General features: G+C 42.2%; 1 protein-coding gene across 3 annotated transcripts; it reads left to right on the top strand.

Annotated features, from left to right (window-relative positions):
• Positions 1-625: 625 nt before the first annotated feature.
• Positions 626-12,970, top strand: MRPS33 (mitochondrial ribosomal protein S33). Of its 3 annotated transcripts, XM_078059647.1 has the most exons (4): positions 626-717; positions 5,337-5,543; positions 5,893-6,134; positions 9,418-12,970. In XM_078059647.1, the coding sequence occupies exons 3-4, from the start codon at positions 5,920-5,922 to the stop codon at positions 9,521-9,523; spliced, it is 321 nt and encodes a 106-aa protein (XP_077915773.1). In that variant the 5' UTR covers positions 626-717; positions 5,337-5,543; positions 5,893-5,919; the 3' UTR covers positions 9,524-12,970. The 3 variants fall into 3 exon arrangements, with proteins under 3 accessions (XP_077915773.1, XP_035967229.1, XP_035967227.1); XM_036111336.2 differs by lacking the exon at positions 5,337-5,543 and having other exon boundaries at positions 632-717; XM_036111334.2 differs by lacking the exon at positions 5,337-5,543 and having other exon boundaries at positions 640-721.
• The last annotated feature ends 487 nt before the right edge of the window (positions 12,971-13,457 follow it).

Here is a 13,457-nt window from a genome sequence, read left to right as displayed (position 1 = left end):
CTTACAGTATTTCTACTGTCTGCCAAGCGGTATCTAGGTCACTACTGAGGAGTCAGATAAAAATCCCATCCCTATTCCCTGAAGAAGCTTCCGGGCCACCAGGGGAGATACACAGGCAGCTCCAGTTGGCGCCCTAATCCAGCAAAAGGGTATCAAGAATGGCCTCCTACAGATGATACTACTCGACCATTAGAGGAAGAGTGGATAAATGGGAAGAGAGGGAAATGGCATCCCAGATGGGCCAGAAGACGCTTCAGCCCCCAGTCAAGCAATGCCCTTGGAGCACGTCAAGGCCTCGGCTGGATGAAAAGAGAAAGAAAATACACAGAAAGCGGAGGGAACAGAAAAAAAAAAGTGCATTTCATCCTCCACTACGCGGCACGCGCACAACCATTGTTTGGAGGGCAGCTCTGTAGGCATTTTCCAACAAAATAAATTTAGCGAACGCCGCAAGACCTTCCACTTAAGCCAGTCTTTCACCCTAAACCACCGCCTCCACTCCGCAGACATGCCTCTCTGCCCTCACTGCGCAGGTGCCAGGTATGACCTTTGAGACCTCCAAGAGAGAGGCTAGTAGTTCCGGGTTCACTAGGGCTCCCCTCTAGCCGCAAGCTTCCGTTTCTCCACTGCTCTCCGTTGCAGATTCCCGCGGGAGCTTGGAGCGCGGCCGGAGGCGGGCCTTCCGGGAGACTGGCGCGCGGGAGAGGAAGGTCGCGAGTAGGTAAGATTGTCCGGGAGCTTTGCGGGGGTCTGTAGTGAGATGCGGGCGGTGGTTGGAGAGGTCCTGCGAGGGTTTCCAACCTTCTCCAGTCGCCAAAAATAAGATGAGTCGATTTCATTGTTAACTAGCTCGGAGGTTTCACACCATCCTACAAACAAGTTGGCCTTTTCCTGCTTAAATTGGGGAATTTACCAAACGAAGGACGCTAGCGTAGTTTCCTCTCCGGCGCAGTTACTCTCTTCCTGATTAGGTCGCGTGCAAGCCTCAGTTTCTCAGGTCATCAGACGGCATTTCTGCACCGTAGCTTTGTGTGGGGGGATGCAGATTCTGCCATTTGAAAGAAAAATATATGCGGGTGCTGGCTGGCTCAGTGGGTAGAGCGTGCGACTCGATCTCGGGGTCTTGGAGCCGCACCTTGGGTGTAGAGATTATAAAATAAACTAAAAAAAAAAAATTTTTTTTTTTTTTTTTTGCGAAATATCCTACCGATGCAAGCCTCGGTTGTCTTGACACCTGCTTCCATCACAGGCAAGTGTGATCCAGTCAGTTGCAGGGGATTGGAGGCGTTTTTGTTGAACTGAATAAAGCGGACATAACGTTCAGAGCCGGTCACGTCTCTACGACCCAGTGATACAACTGGTGCCAGACTTCAAAAATAATAAAGCATCGTGTTTAGATTGTTTCTTTGTGAAATACGTGTGCAGAACGGGTTCTCTGAGGCCTGATGATTATTAGGGCACCCCACTGTGCCGTGAGTTTTGCCTGTGAGCCTCAATGCAGTGAGGTTGTGTAACTGTTCTGAGGTCGTAGATGAGAAAACCGAGGAGGCAAAGACTACCTACTACTGCAAACATGACACGGCCATCAAAGCGCCGAGGCAAGATTCCAGAGCTGGTGCTCTCCACCAACCCAGTGGTTTCTTGAGAAACTGGAGAAAGCTGTCCCCAGCGCGCGCGTGCACGCACACACACACACACACATATATATATATTTCGGCATACCAAGGGAATTCACCACGCTAAGGGAAAGCCAGGTTAAGAACTCCTGCATATCAGTCTGCCCTTTTCAAAGAAAAAAGGCAAAACTAATCCAAAGCCAGTTATTGAAAACCTGACCTTTTAAATGCATCAAACCTATCAGAAAGATCAAAGAAACTTGCCCTTTTATGCCAAAGTAAAAATATAGGAATTTTCTTGTGTGGGCTTAACATGTCTTGCTCCAGCACATTAGAAAATATGTATGTGTGTGTATATAATTTTCTATTTATTTTTGCTTGGCATTTTCCACTCCAGTTAGTTTTTCCTCATGGTACTGTTTTCTTTAGATCATATTTAAGGAAAAATGACGTTTTTAGGTGACTATTTTGTACAATAAAAATTTAATTGACATGTTAAGTTTTTTGCCTTTTACTTTAATGTCTTTAACATAATTATATTTATTTTATTTTTTAAGATAAAATTGAAAGATTTTGTAAGGAGGCATACTAGGGTCCTGAAAAATCCTAAGTAAGGCTTTCCAATTAAAAAAAAAATTAAGGTAGTAAAAAGTGACAATCTTCCAGTCTTAGGACCGGTATTTATGGACAACAGAACTGTTCAGCTGTTTTAGTCTATGTTAAAAAAAAAAAAAGTATACCAAGCTCCTGTGCCATTCTTCACCAGAGGCATATGTCTGGTCTGTGGAAGGAGACTACAAAGCAGTAATTGATAATTGTTATAATCATTTTCAGTTTTCTTCTTTTTTTTTTTTTAAGATTTTATTTATTCATCTGAGACACAGAGATACAGAGAGAGAGAGAGCACGAGCAGGGGTAGAGGCAGGCACAGGGAGAAGCAGGCTGACCGCTGAGCCAGGAGCCAGATGTGGGGCTCAATCCCAGGACTCTGGGATCATGACGTGAGCCCAAGGCAGACACTTAACTGACTGAGCCACCCAGGTGCCCCTTCAGTTTTCTTCTGTTTAGCAAATGGATCTTTGTTTCTAGTAAGGGATTCAGTTTTGAAGAGGCTTATTCCCTTTCTTCATCATAAAAGTTTTGGGACTTGGATTTTGTGGTATAGCCATGTCCCAATGGATTCTAATGAGACTTCATTACTTACCATTTATGTGTCCCAGTAATGTGCTACATTCCAAAGTGGGCCTGGAGATAACAGCATCCTGTGATGGCTTCAGTGACCACTCTCCTAAGGAGCCCCTTCCTCCTTGCTGCCTGTCAAGTTACCAAGCTGCTGGTCCCCTCCCGTGTTTCTCTGGCTGTCAGTTTTTATAAGTGAGGATGTCATTCCAGGGAGGTATAGGTTTAACTGCATGGAGTATGTATCTCCTTTGCATGATTAAATGAGGACAAGGAATAGGGGTGCCTGGATGGCACGGTCGGTGGAACATGCAGCTCTTGATCTCAGGGTTGCGAGTTTAAGCCCCGTGTCAGGTGCAGAGATTACTTAAAAATAAAACGGTAAAAAAACGGGCACCTGGGTGGCTCAGTCAGTTAAGTGTCTGACTTTGGCTCAGGGTCATGATCTCAGGGTGCTAGGATAGAGCCCCATGTCGGGCCCCTCACTCAGCAGGGAGTCTGCTTGTCCCTCTCCCTCTGCCCCTCCCCCCTGCTCATGCTCTCTTTCTCAAATAAATAAAATCTTTTAAAAATAAAAAATAAAGACAAGAAATAAATGTGTCCAGCTAGATCATATGAGCACCAAACTTAAAAACATGTTTAGGTTTTTTTCTTTCTTTCTTTCTTTTTTTTTTTCAAGTTACCATTTACTGAGTGCCACAGCTTTAACTTATTTCTCACAGTAGTCCTGTAAGCTTTGTTTTCCAAAAAGGAAACTCAGATTCAGAAAATAAGTGACTTTAACCCAGCTAATAAATGGCAGAGCCAGGATACAAACCTAGGCCTCGGGACTCCATGCTGCCTCTTCATTTAAAAATAAAGTGATGGAATTTGGAACATAGTTGTCTGAGAACATTGTAACAAAACAATAGTTCACTGGCCACCAAATAACTGATTGTGGAAATACTGTGCACTTGCAACAGAAATCAATTCGGATTCCGTTTTAGCAATTAAGCAAAACAAAGCAAAGTTGATCAAGAAACCGTTTGTTTTTAGGTTGGTTTTTTTTTTATCTGATGTATGAAAAAAAGATAATTCAACTGAAGGAAGAGAAAAGGTAAAGCATGCAAAGAAACTAGAGCCTCTGAAGGCAACTCCTGGGCATTTGCAAGGCTTTTAGAGGTTTATAGCACTGATTTGTTACTATTTCCTATTTATACATTAAACTGTTAATGCCTTTTTTTTCTCATTGATGAAAATATAACCCTACCCCTAACAACCCAACCCAACCCATTCCTATCCACACAATGGAGCAAGAGTTGAGAAAGAAGCAAATATGAGAACGGGAGTGCTGAAAGGAAAAGGAAGAAGGTTTGCAGGTGATCCCCAGGTTGGAGGGGCAGGGAAGAGACCCTGGATCCAACAGTTCTCCCATTGCTGGCCTTCAGATGGCACTATTGGCCCGTTTGGTGGGTGTTGAGCTTGGTAAATGGTTTGAGATTGGCATTCTGCAATTGGTTTGAGGTCAGCCTCTGCTCTTTCAATGAATCTAGATTTGGACATGAAAAATTCCTTAATTTAAATACAGGTTTTGGGTTTGTTTCTTTTTTCTTGCAAGAGTTATTTTGAAATTTACTTGGCCCCATTCTTGTTTAGGAGGATTTTTTTTTTTAAGATTTACTTATTTAAGTAAACTCTGTGCCCAGCGTGGGGCTTGAACTCATGACCCCGACCGAGATTGACAGTCATGTGCTCTACTGACTGCGCCAGCCAGGTGCCCTAGGACGGTTAGGTTTTTGGGGTTTGGTTTTTTTTTTCTCCCATTGTTTTTTCAAGATAACTTTACACCTTTTTTCTGTTTAGATATCAACTCTTTTTCGTCTCCACTGAACTGTCCCCCAGGACAGTCTCTTAGCAAAGATTCTCATCCCACTACAAAATTTCACATAAACTAGCATATTCTGCCAGCATTAACCTCTACATCTTGTCTGGAATGGAATGAGACAGTTATTCCATCAGCAGTGTTCTTGATTTTTCTGTATCGCCTATATAATTTTTGATATATTTTAGCTGTAATTTCTGCATATTACAGATATCATCCTTAGATCTATTTCAACATTCTGTGCTTGTGCCTCTAAAGAAAAAGTTACTGTTTTCAGCTAATAAGAACTTAGTATGCATTAAAGCAGAATATATAAGATGGAAGATAAGACAGATAACCTTATAACCCATAAATCCTTCTATTCAGGAATAAAATGAATCTTAAGAGCTGTTGAGTTTATTTCTTTTTTTTTTTTTTTTTTTTTTTTTTTTTTTAAAGATTTTATTTATTTATTTGAGACACAGAGAATGAGAGAGAGAGAGAGAGCACATGAGAGGGGGGAGGGTCAGAGGGAGAAGCAGACTCCCTGCTGAGCAGGGAGCCCGATGCGGGACTCGATCCAGGGACTCCAGGATCATGACCTGAGCCGAAGGCAGTCGCTTAACCAACTGAGCCACCCAGGCGCCCTGTTGAGTTTATTTCTATAAGACTACTATCTTTGTTTTGTTTTTCCCAAACAGCGCTCAGTCTCTAGACAGAATTCAGTCCAGCAACCTAGAGGCTAAATGACCTCATAACTCATTAGCAGTTCTCAGAGCCATCTGGAGCCCTTGAGGAGAACAGTGTTCAAAGGGCTGATAATAAAGACAACAGGATAATTATTTCTCTGCCATGATTAAACCTTCACATGGCAAGCAGTCAGCATTTTTATTCTACAGATTGCTGAGGTGGGTGTTTTCTGAAGGTATAATAATGCTGTGGTTGGATAACTCATTTGTCTGTCCTCATCTAGCCTACAAATAGGTAAACTGACTATCAGTACATAACAAAATGGTTCACTGTAAAAAGGGCAGTACAGCAAGATAGTAGTATGGGAACATCAAATGTAGAAATTAGAAATGTAAAGCATGCAAAGGAAACCACCATTTGGACTGTGGATATTTCTCTACTACAAGGCATGTCCTGCCAGCCACATGACTGATCCACATATGGCTTGCTGTTTTTATTTTCTAAAGTGTTCTTTAGATAATCATGGAATTTCATACACTAACCTGTTTATCTTCTCATTTTCTGTAGGGACTCTTGCTCCTTGCTGCTCAAGAAATGTCTTCACTTTCAGAATATGCCTTGCGCATGACTCGTCTGAGTGCCCGGCTGTTCGGTGAAGTGGCCAGGCCTACTGATTCCAAATCCATGAAAGTGGTGAAACTGTTCAGTGAGCAGCCTCTGGCCAAGAGAAAGGAGACTTATGACTGGTATCCAAATCACAACACTTATTTTGCGCTCATGGGGACTCTACGTTTTCTTGGCCTCTATAGGTAATGGCAAAAAACACAAATAGTAACCTGTTAAGAGATTTTTCTAGTAGATCAGAAAAGTAAAAAGTTAGGCTTTTTATCCTTAACAGTTCTGTGGTAAATAGTGCCCAGATGGCTCAAAAGGCATAGTTTTAGGGGGAAAGGCTTTTAAAATACTCATAATGGGCACACTGAAAGAAACAAAAAAGGAAACCACATATTGGAAGACATATTTTAATTGTGTCTAAAACTGGACTAACAGTGACGAGATACTGAGCTACAGATATGTTTAATTATTTATTAATTTAAGAGCACTCTAAAGGATGCAGAGGAAAACTGACCCAAATGCTGCAGAGGAAAACCTCTCCCCACCCCCAGCTCCCCCTGCTCCCGCCAACCCCTACAGGCTGCCAGACCAGCAGGTTCTCATTGATCAGATGAAGAGTCCCTGCCCCAAAGCCAATCTCCTTCCTAGCTAGTTTACAGGAGCCTCCTTTCCTTCGACCTTTTTCTGGCATTTTTAGTTTGTGCCCTTTTTGATACATAAATTTGGTCTAAATAAGTTGTAATTCACCTTTAAGAGTAATATGCGAGGGCACCTCGGTGGCTCAGTCAGTTGAGTACCCGGCTCTTGACCTCAGCTCAGGTCTTGATCTCAGGGTCGTGAATTCAAGCCCTGTATTGGGCTCCACGCTGGGTGTGGAGCCTACTTAAAAGAAAAAAGAGTAATATGTAGATCGCACAGGCTCTTACCACCACGTGTTGTATGTTTGTGTATGTATAGGAAATGGGTGCTCAGGACTTTGTATTGCTCTAGAAAGAGAAAAGATCAAATACCTGTGTGATCATTTTCTTTAAAAGAAAGTCTTAATTACCAAACTGATACATGCTCATTATAAAAGAATTCAAACAGTGCGTAATTGTGTAAAGTTAAAGTAAATCTACTTTTTGGGTGCCCAGCTGCCTCAGTGACTCTTGATCTCAGGGTTGTCAGTTTGAGCCCTATGTTGGGTGTAGAGGTTACTTAAATATAAATTTTTTAAAAAATAAATAAATCTACTTTTTAAGAAAATTTAACGTGTTTAATTGGACTTGTCTTAGGACAGTAATACAGAAGTTAATTTGGGACTATTCACTCTAATATAATAAAATTAATAGTTCGTTCCAGGTAGCTAAAAGCTGGTACATTCATCCATCCAATGGGTGTATTTTTAAGTACCTTCCATGTACAGACACTTAAGATGGGCACCAGGGGAACAGCAGTGAGCAAAATAGAATAGATTTTCTTAGTTAATATAATAGAGATTATAATCCATGACATATTTTGAATTTCTGGAATTGCTCTGGGGCTTTCTCCCTTGCTATTAGTCTGAGCTCAGAAAATAAAAATTAATTTTATTATGACCCAAAATAAAATATCATTGGAAGGCAAATCTCCTGAGTAGAAAACTATAACCCATAACAAAATCATATTCAGCTATTTTAATTTACCTGTTTGGTGCCACTCTCCATTTGTTTGAAAAATAAAACCTTGACTATCTTTGGGGATGGGGGAAAAAATACTTAGCATTTAGTTATCCATGGAAAAGCACAATGATTTTCATGTATTTAGTCACTAGTTATGGTAAATGGTGCCTCTGATGGAAAGCCTCCTGTGGCGTCAGGCAGGATGAAACTAGACAATCTTCAGTAAAGAAAATACTACTCAAAGACCTGCAAACGCGGGAGGAAGGCACAGGTTCTCCCAAACACCGACTCATTCGTCACTCAGGCACACAGGTGCTTGGGCGATATCATCAGAGACAAAGACCCCTGGCTTTGGAGCTTTCCTTCTGGCTGAGGGCTGATGGGAATGGAGGAGGGAGGAAGAAGAGAACAAACATGCAGGATGAGTAAATGATGTGGTATGCTATAAAGTTGAGTGTGCTGTGGGGAAAAAACAGTAAAGCCGCCTGAGCAGGATGAAGAATACTCACAGGGCACGTGGTGGGCGGGGAGAGGACGGGTCACAGTATTAAACAGAACAGTCAAGGTCAGCCTCTTTGAGAAGATGAGGTCTTAGCAGAGACTTGAAGGTGGTGAGTGGGACAAGTGGGATCTGGGGAAGAACTGCTGAGGCAGAGGCAAGAGCAGTGCAAAGGCCCTGAGGTGGGAGTTCTCTTGGTGTGTTCCAGGAGTAGCACAGGCGACGGAGAGAGTGGTAGGGCCCCAGGCAGAGGGCCCCAGGCAGATCATGAAGGGCTCTGAGGGCCAGGACAAGGTTTTGGCTTTTGCTCTGGGTAAAGTGGGGAACTGTCTGTAGGCCTGTGAACAGAGGAGCAACATGATCTCGCTTATAATTTAGAATTACTCTGGCTGCTCTGTTGAGAATAGATGATCTGAGGACAATCATAGCTACTTCTTAAGAGGTCAGCTATATCCATCGTGTTCATGGAATGGAACAGTGTACCCTCCAAAACCAGTCTATTTTAAAACTACCTAAGGAGTTAACAGTTGGGCCCAGCACAACCCCCTCTTATGTTTAATTTGTATGCCATTATTATCCACACTTGACAGGTAAGGAAACTAAGATACAGAGAGGGAAAATCACTTATCCAAGGTCACACGGCTACTAAGTGGTAGATGAGCTGTGATTTGAACCCAGGTTGAAATGGGTTCCAAACCTTACATATTTAAATGCGATACTGTTTTAGGTATTTAATCTTAGAATGCAATCATTTCTCTAGAGTATAGGCAATCTTCAGCTTACACCCCATCCATATGTACAAACAGCCCTGGCTGCCTTGATCTCTAGAGTACCTGTCTGTTGATTTGGCTTCCTTCTACCTGAGCCTTTCCCCAGCAGCCTTTTTGTGTGGATTATCCACGGCCATTAAGGCAGCTTCCTTCAGACCTTTTCCCCTCATAGTAGGTGCTAATTCCTGGGACTCTCAGGGTCTCTGTGTAGCTCTTCAAGCTTAGACCCATTTTCTGTTTCCCTATGTTCAGTGTTAGCACTGTAGGGAAATTTGGGGTAATTATCAGCATTGTATCATTGTTGCTTCAGTTTATATGGGCCGGCCTGGGAATTTTAGTCGCTTGTGGCATTGTTTCTGTGAAGGGACACTGTGACTTAGAAATGAACTTTTGGAACACAACCCATGTGTATGTTGGGGACTCTCTGTCCTTTCTGTTCACCAAGCTGAGCATGTGCCCTGAGAAGTCGGACTGATAACTGGAGCAGCCTGAGGGAACAGTGGTAGAATGGTGTGCTGTTCCCATCAGGTAAAAATACAGGCTAATTATTTTTTCTTTCTCCACTCAGAGATGAGCACCAGGACTTCAGGGATGAGCAGTTGCGTCTAAAAAAGCTTCGTGGCAAGGGGAAACCAAAGAAAGGAGAAGGGAAAAGAGCAGCAAAAAAGAAATAGTGTTGGTCCATCAGGAGAACAAAGTTCTTTCTCAGCAACTGACAGCCGTATTTATCTTTCCACATATTCAAGGAATGTAAGCTTCTGAAATTGAAGATTATTTGGAGGAACACAATCATTTCTGTGTTGAAGTCCAATCCAGTTGAATTGTGACTGGTTTCCTGGACACAGTCTAATTCTGCAAAGTTATTTTGGCCTTGGTTTTATACTCTGAGGTTTACCTATTTCTCTAAAGAAATGAATGCATAGGTGATTGAAGAATGACTCATTTGGGGTGGGAATGGGATGTTGGGGACATGGGGGGGATCTCAAATGAGCATCCTTTAGTCTCCCCAAGATCCCTTCTTGCTTCCCCACTACACCAGCCCTGAACTCTTCCATCCCTCCGGTGTTCAACCACTGTCTCCACCACCAAGCTCACAAACTTCATGTACCTCTCCACATACTCCTTGGAGAGTATCTACTAAGATAGATTTGTGGGAAAAGTATCTACCTGCTAAGAGAGTACTGAGTGAGTACCTGCTAGGCCCTAGTAATACCATGGTTAGCAAGAAAAAACAGTCCCTACCTCATGGAACTTCCAGGCTTATGGGAAAGACTAATATTACATAAATAAAATTGTATTAAATGCTACAAAGGAAAAATCCAGACTCCTGCAAGAGTGTGGATCAATCAATGGCTCGGTCCAGAGATAGCAAGAGACCCAAACCTCAAGGAGTTTAAAGAAGGCCTCCCTAAAGAGATGGCATTTAAGCTGAGCTCTGCAGGATGAGTAAGAGAAGAGGGGGCACCTGGCTGGCCCAGTCAGTAAAGCATGTGACGCTTGGTCTCGGGGTCATGAGTTCGAGCCCTACACATGGTGTAGAGTTTGCTTAAAATTAAGGTGTGCCTGGTTGGCTCAATCAGTAGGGCATGTGACTCTTGATCTTGGGGTTGTGAGTTCAAGCCTCACGTTGAGCGAAGAGCTTACTTAAAAAAATAACAAAATCATTGGGGCGCCTGTTTGGCTCAGTTGGAGGAGCATGTGACTCTTGATCTCAGGGTTGTGAGTTCAAGCCCCACACTGGGTATAGAAATTACTTAAAAATAAAAAAAATCTTAATTAAAAGTTTTTTTTTAAAGATAAAAATGATGGGGAAAGTGTGAAGCACAAGAAAGCATGCTGTTCGAGGGATGGAAAAAAGAGCGCTGACTGTATGGGTTTCACCGAGAAACAGAAGCCAGACTGTGAAAATCTTTCCAAGTTCTTTTTTTTTAAGATTTTATTTATTTGAGAGAGAGAGCGTGCATGTGCAAATAGGGAGAGGAGCAGAGAGATAGGGACAAGCAGACTCCATGCTGAGCACAGAGTCCGATGCAGGGCTCGAGGTGGGGCTTAATCCCACAACCCTGAGATCATGACCTGAGCTGATGTCAAGAGTCAGACGCTTACCTGACTGAGCCACCCAGGCGCCCCAGGGCTTTGCAATTTCTGTGAAAAAGCTTGGACTTAGCCAGTGTGTGAAGTGTTATTTCTTTGAGAGAGGCTCTTGTATACACACGAATAGCTGGCTGCTCATTTAAGTGTATTCTAACAGTGAGTTTCCAATGAGGTTGTGAGGGCTTCTCTGATTTTTTTTTCAAGTTCCAAAAATCTAGCACTGTCTAGTAAATTTTTCTACTTTTTCTTTTCTTTTAAAAAATTTACCATCTTAAACATCTTTAAGCATATAGTACGGTAGTGTTAACTGTACGCACATTGTCCTGCTAAAGTACTTTTTAACCCCGTTTTTGCCTCTCAGAGCAAAGTGCACAGGCAAGAGGACATATAGCAGCTCCTGAAGCTATGATTTTCTTTCCCTGCAACATTAGAAGTACTGGCAATAATTGCCCTGCAAATAATTCCTGAATTAATAAGAATCCCATTACATATGTTTTGATAAATTGTATTTTTACATGATCTAGATGGTAGGGCTAGGGCCCATATTATAGTCTTAAAAACTACTTAAAAAGGGGAATTTGTGTCTGACAGATGTAACTTCAGCGGGGGACCGAGAATCCATTCATTTAGAACTTTTTCCTGAGCACTTGCCCTGTGCCTGCCACATGCTAGTTGTAGAGAACACAGACAAACAGGCTGAGTCCCCAAGACTGTGTGAAGGACGGTTGTGTGTTGTAAGGCATTGGCAAGATTCCAGGGATTTGCTCAGAAAAGTGCACACTTTGTTACTCTTGGCCAGTGCAGCTGCGCCAGGTGGGTGGAAGAGGAACCCAGGACGTCGGAAGAGGAACCCAGGACGTCGGGCTGAGAAACAGGCTCGCATCCTGAACACAGTGTAGAACAACCCAGTGGATGTTCTGAATTACGCCATCTCCAACTTGTGGAGAAGGCCTGAATGTGAGAGGAGCTTCAGAGAATTAGCATGATATTTTAAAGAGAAACTCCATCCGGTACCAATAGCTGACCTGAGTCAGAAAACAATCCGTGTGTTGGTTTGCCGACGGCCGCTGAACCTGCAAGGAGCCTTAGCGCTGGTTGATAGGGAAGTTTGTGGACAAATCAGCAGTAGATTAGCATGCCACTGCTGAAAATCAGAGACTCCGACTAAAATTTATTTGTATATAAGCTGTACCCTGAAACCCATCTGACACAGCAAATGCTACCTAACTTAAAATAGCCTGTACTGAACATGGTGGACCAGATGGAACATGGAGGATAAGGGGGGGGGGGGGTAATTCTTGATGCCATAAAAGCAACTCGTGTCAGGACACCAGCAACTGACATTTAAGACAAGGACTCAGTGCAATCAGGAAAAAAAAAATCTTTAACTGCGGGTGTAGGTTAGCCAGATGTTTAACTGGACTTTTTTCTGGTCAAGACCAAAACATTTGTGTTTTCCCTCAAGTGTTTGGTGTGCATGGAAGATTTTGCCCTTGATTTCGATGTGGCACAGTAAAACAGACTGGATTTGGGATTTCAAAGTCACGGATTGGGATGCAGTTCTACTTACTGGCTTTGTGACCTTCAGTCACTTATCTTCACTGAGCCTCCTTCCGTCTCTGTAAAATCATAGTAACCCTTCACTAGAGTCATTAAATATTAAGATTTGTGAAAAGTACCATGTGAATCGTAAAAGATTAATCAAATGTTTTCACATACAGTTATTTGTGTGATGAGTAAGAATTACTACATCTTACAAATAGATTCTTCCAAGGTAGTGTTGACAAATACATGCTAAAAATATATAATTCTCTACTTTTACATGCAACACGGCAGGTTCAGGAAGCAGTAGGTGGGAGATGCATTTTATTATTTACGTAATCCTGAGTTCCAGAAACTCACTTTTTAAAAGCAATCATGTCTGTGTGTACGTATATCTAAATATGTATGAGCATATAAACAATGCTTTTACTTATAAAGCACTTTCTGGAAAAGAATAAGTCAAATTAAAAATTCCACCCTCTTCACCCCTTCCTTTTTTCCTCACACATTTCCCCCAAAGCTTCTAAGTGCCTAATTTTAGAGATTTAGAGGCAGGAACAAACTTCAAAGGAAACAGATAGAGGGAAATGTCTTTTAAACTGCCAACTCTGTCTTCACAGTCCTTTTTCTTAAGTACTCATAAGTTCAAAAGAAAGCATTTCTTTAAAAAAAAAAGAATAAAACAGTAAAACATTCAAGAAGACTTAGTATAACAGAGAACAAACAGTAAAGCCCGGGGTATTAAGAACTAGAAAACCAGTAAAACATTTATGCTGAACTTAAAACTGAAATGTTTTTTAAAAGACAGGAAGGCAGGAAAAGAGGAGGACCATGAAACTAGGGGAAGGACTGGCCACAGAAACTACCCAGATGCAGTTTTCTCACTTAATTGGAGGTCTGGCAATATAAGTTCATGTGAAAGTAGAAACCAGAACCAAACCAATGTAGATCCTAAGACCTTTTTCATTCTAC

The sequence above is a fragment of the Halichoerus grypus genome, chromosome 12, assembly GCF_964656455.1.
Source record: "Halichoerus grypus chromosome 12, mHalGry1.hap1.1, whole genome shotgun sequence".
NCBI lineage: Eukaryota > Metazoa > Chordata > Mammalia > Carnivora > Phocidae > Halichoerus > Halichoerus grypus.
The sequence above is the reverse complement of the archived record's forward strand: the minus strand, read 5'-3'. Positions and strand labels throughout refer to the sequence as shown.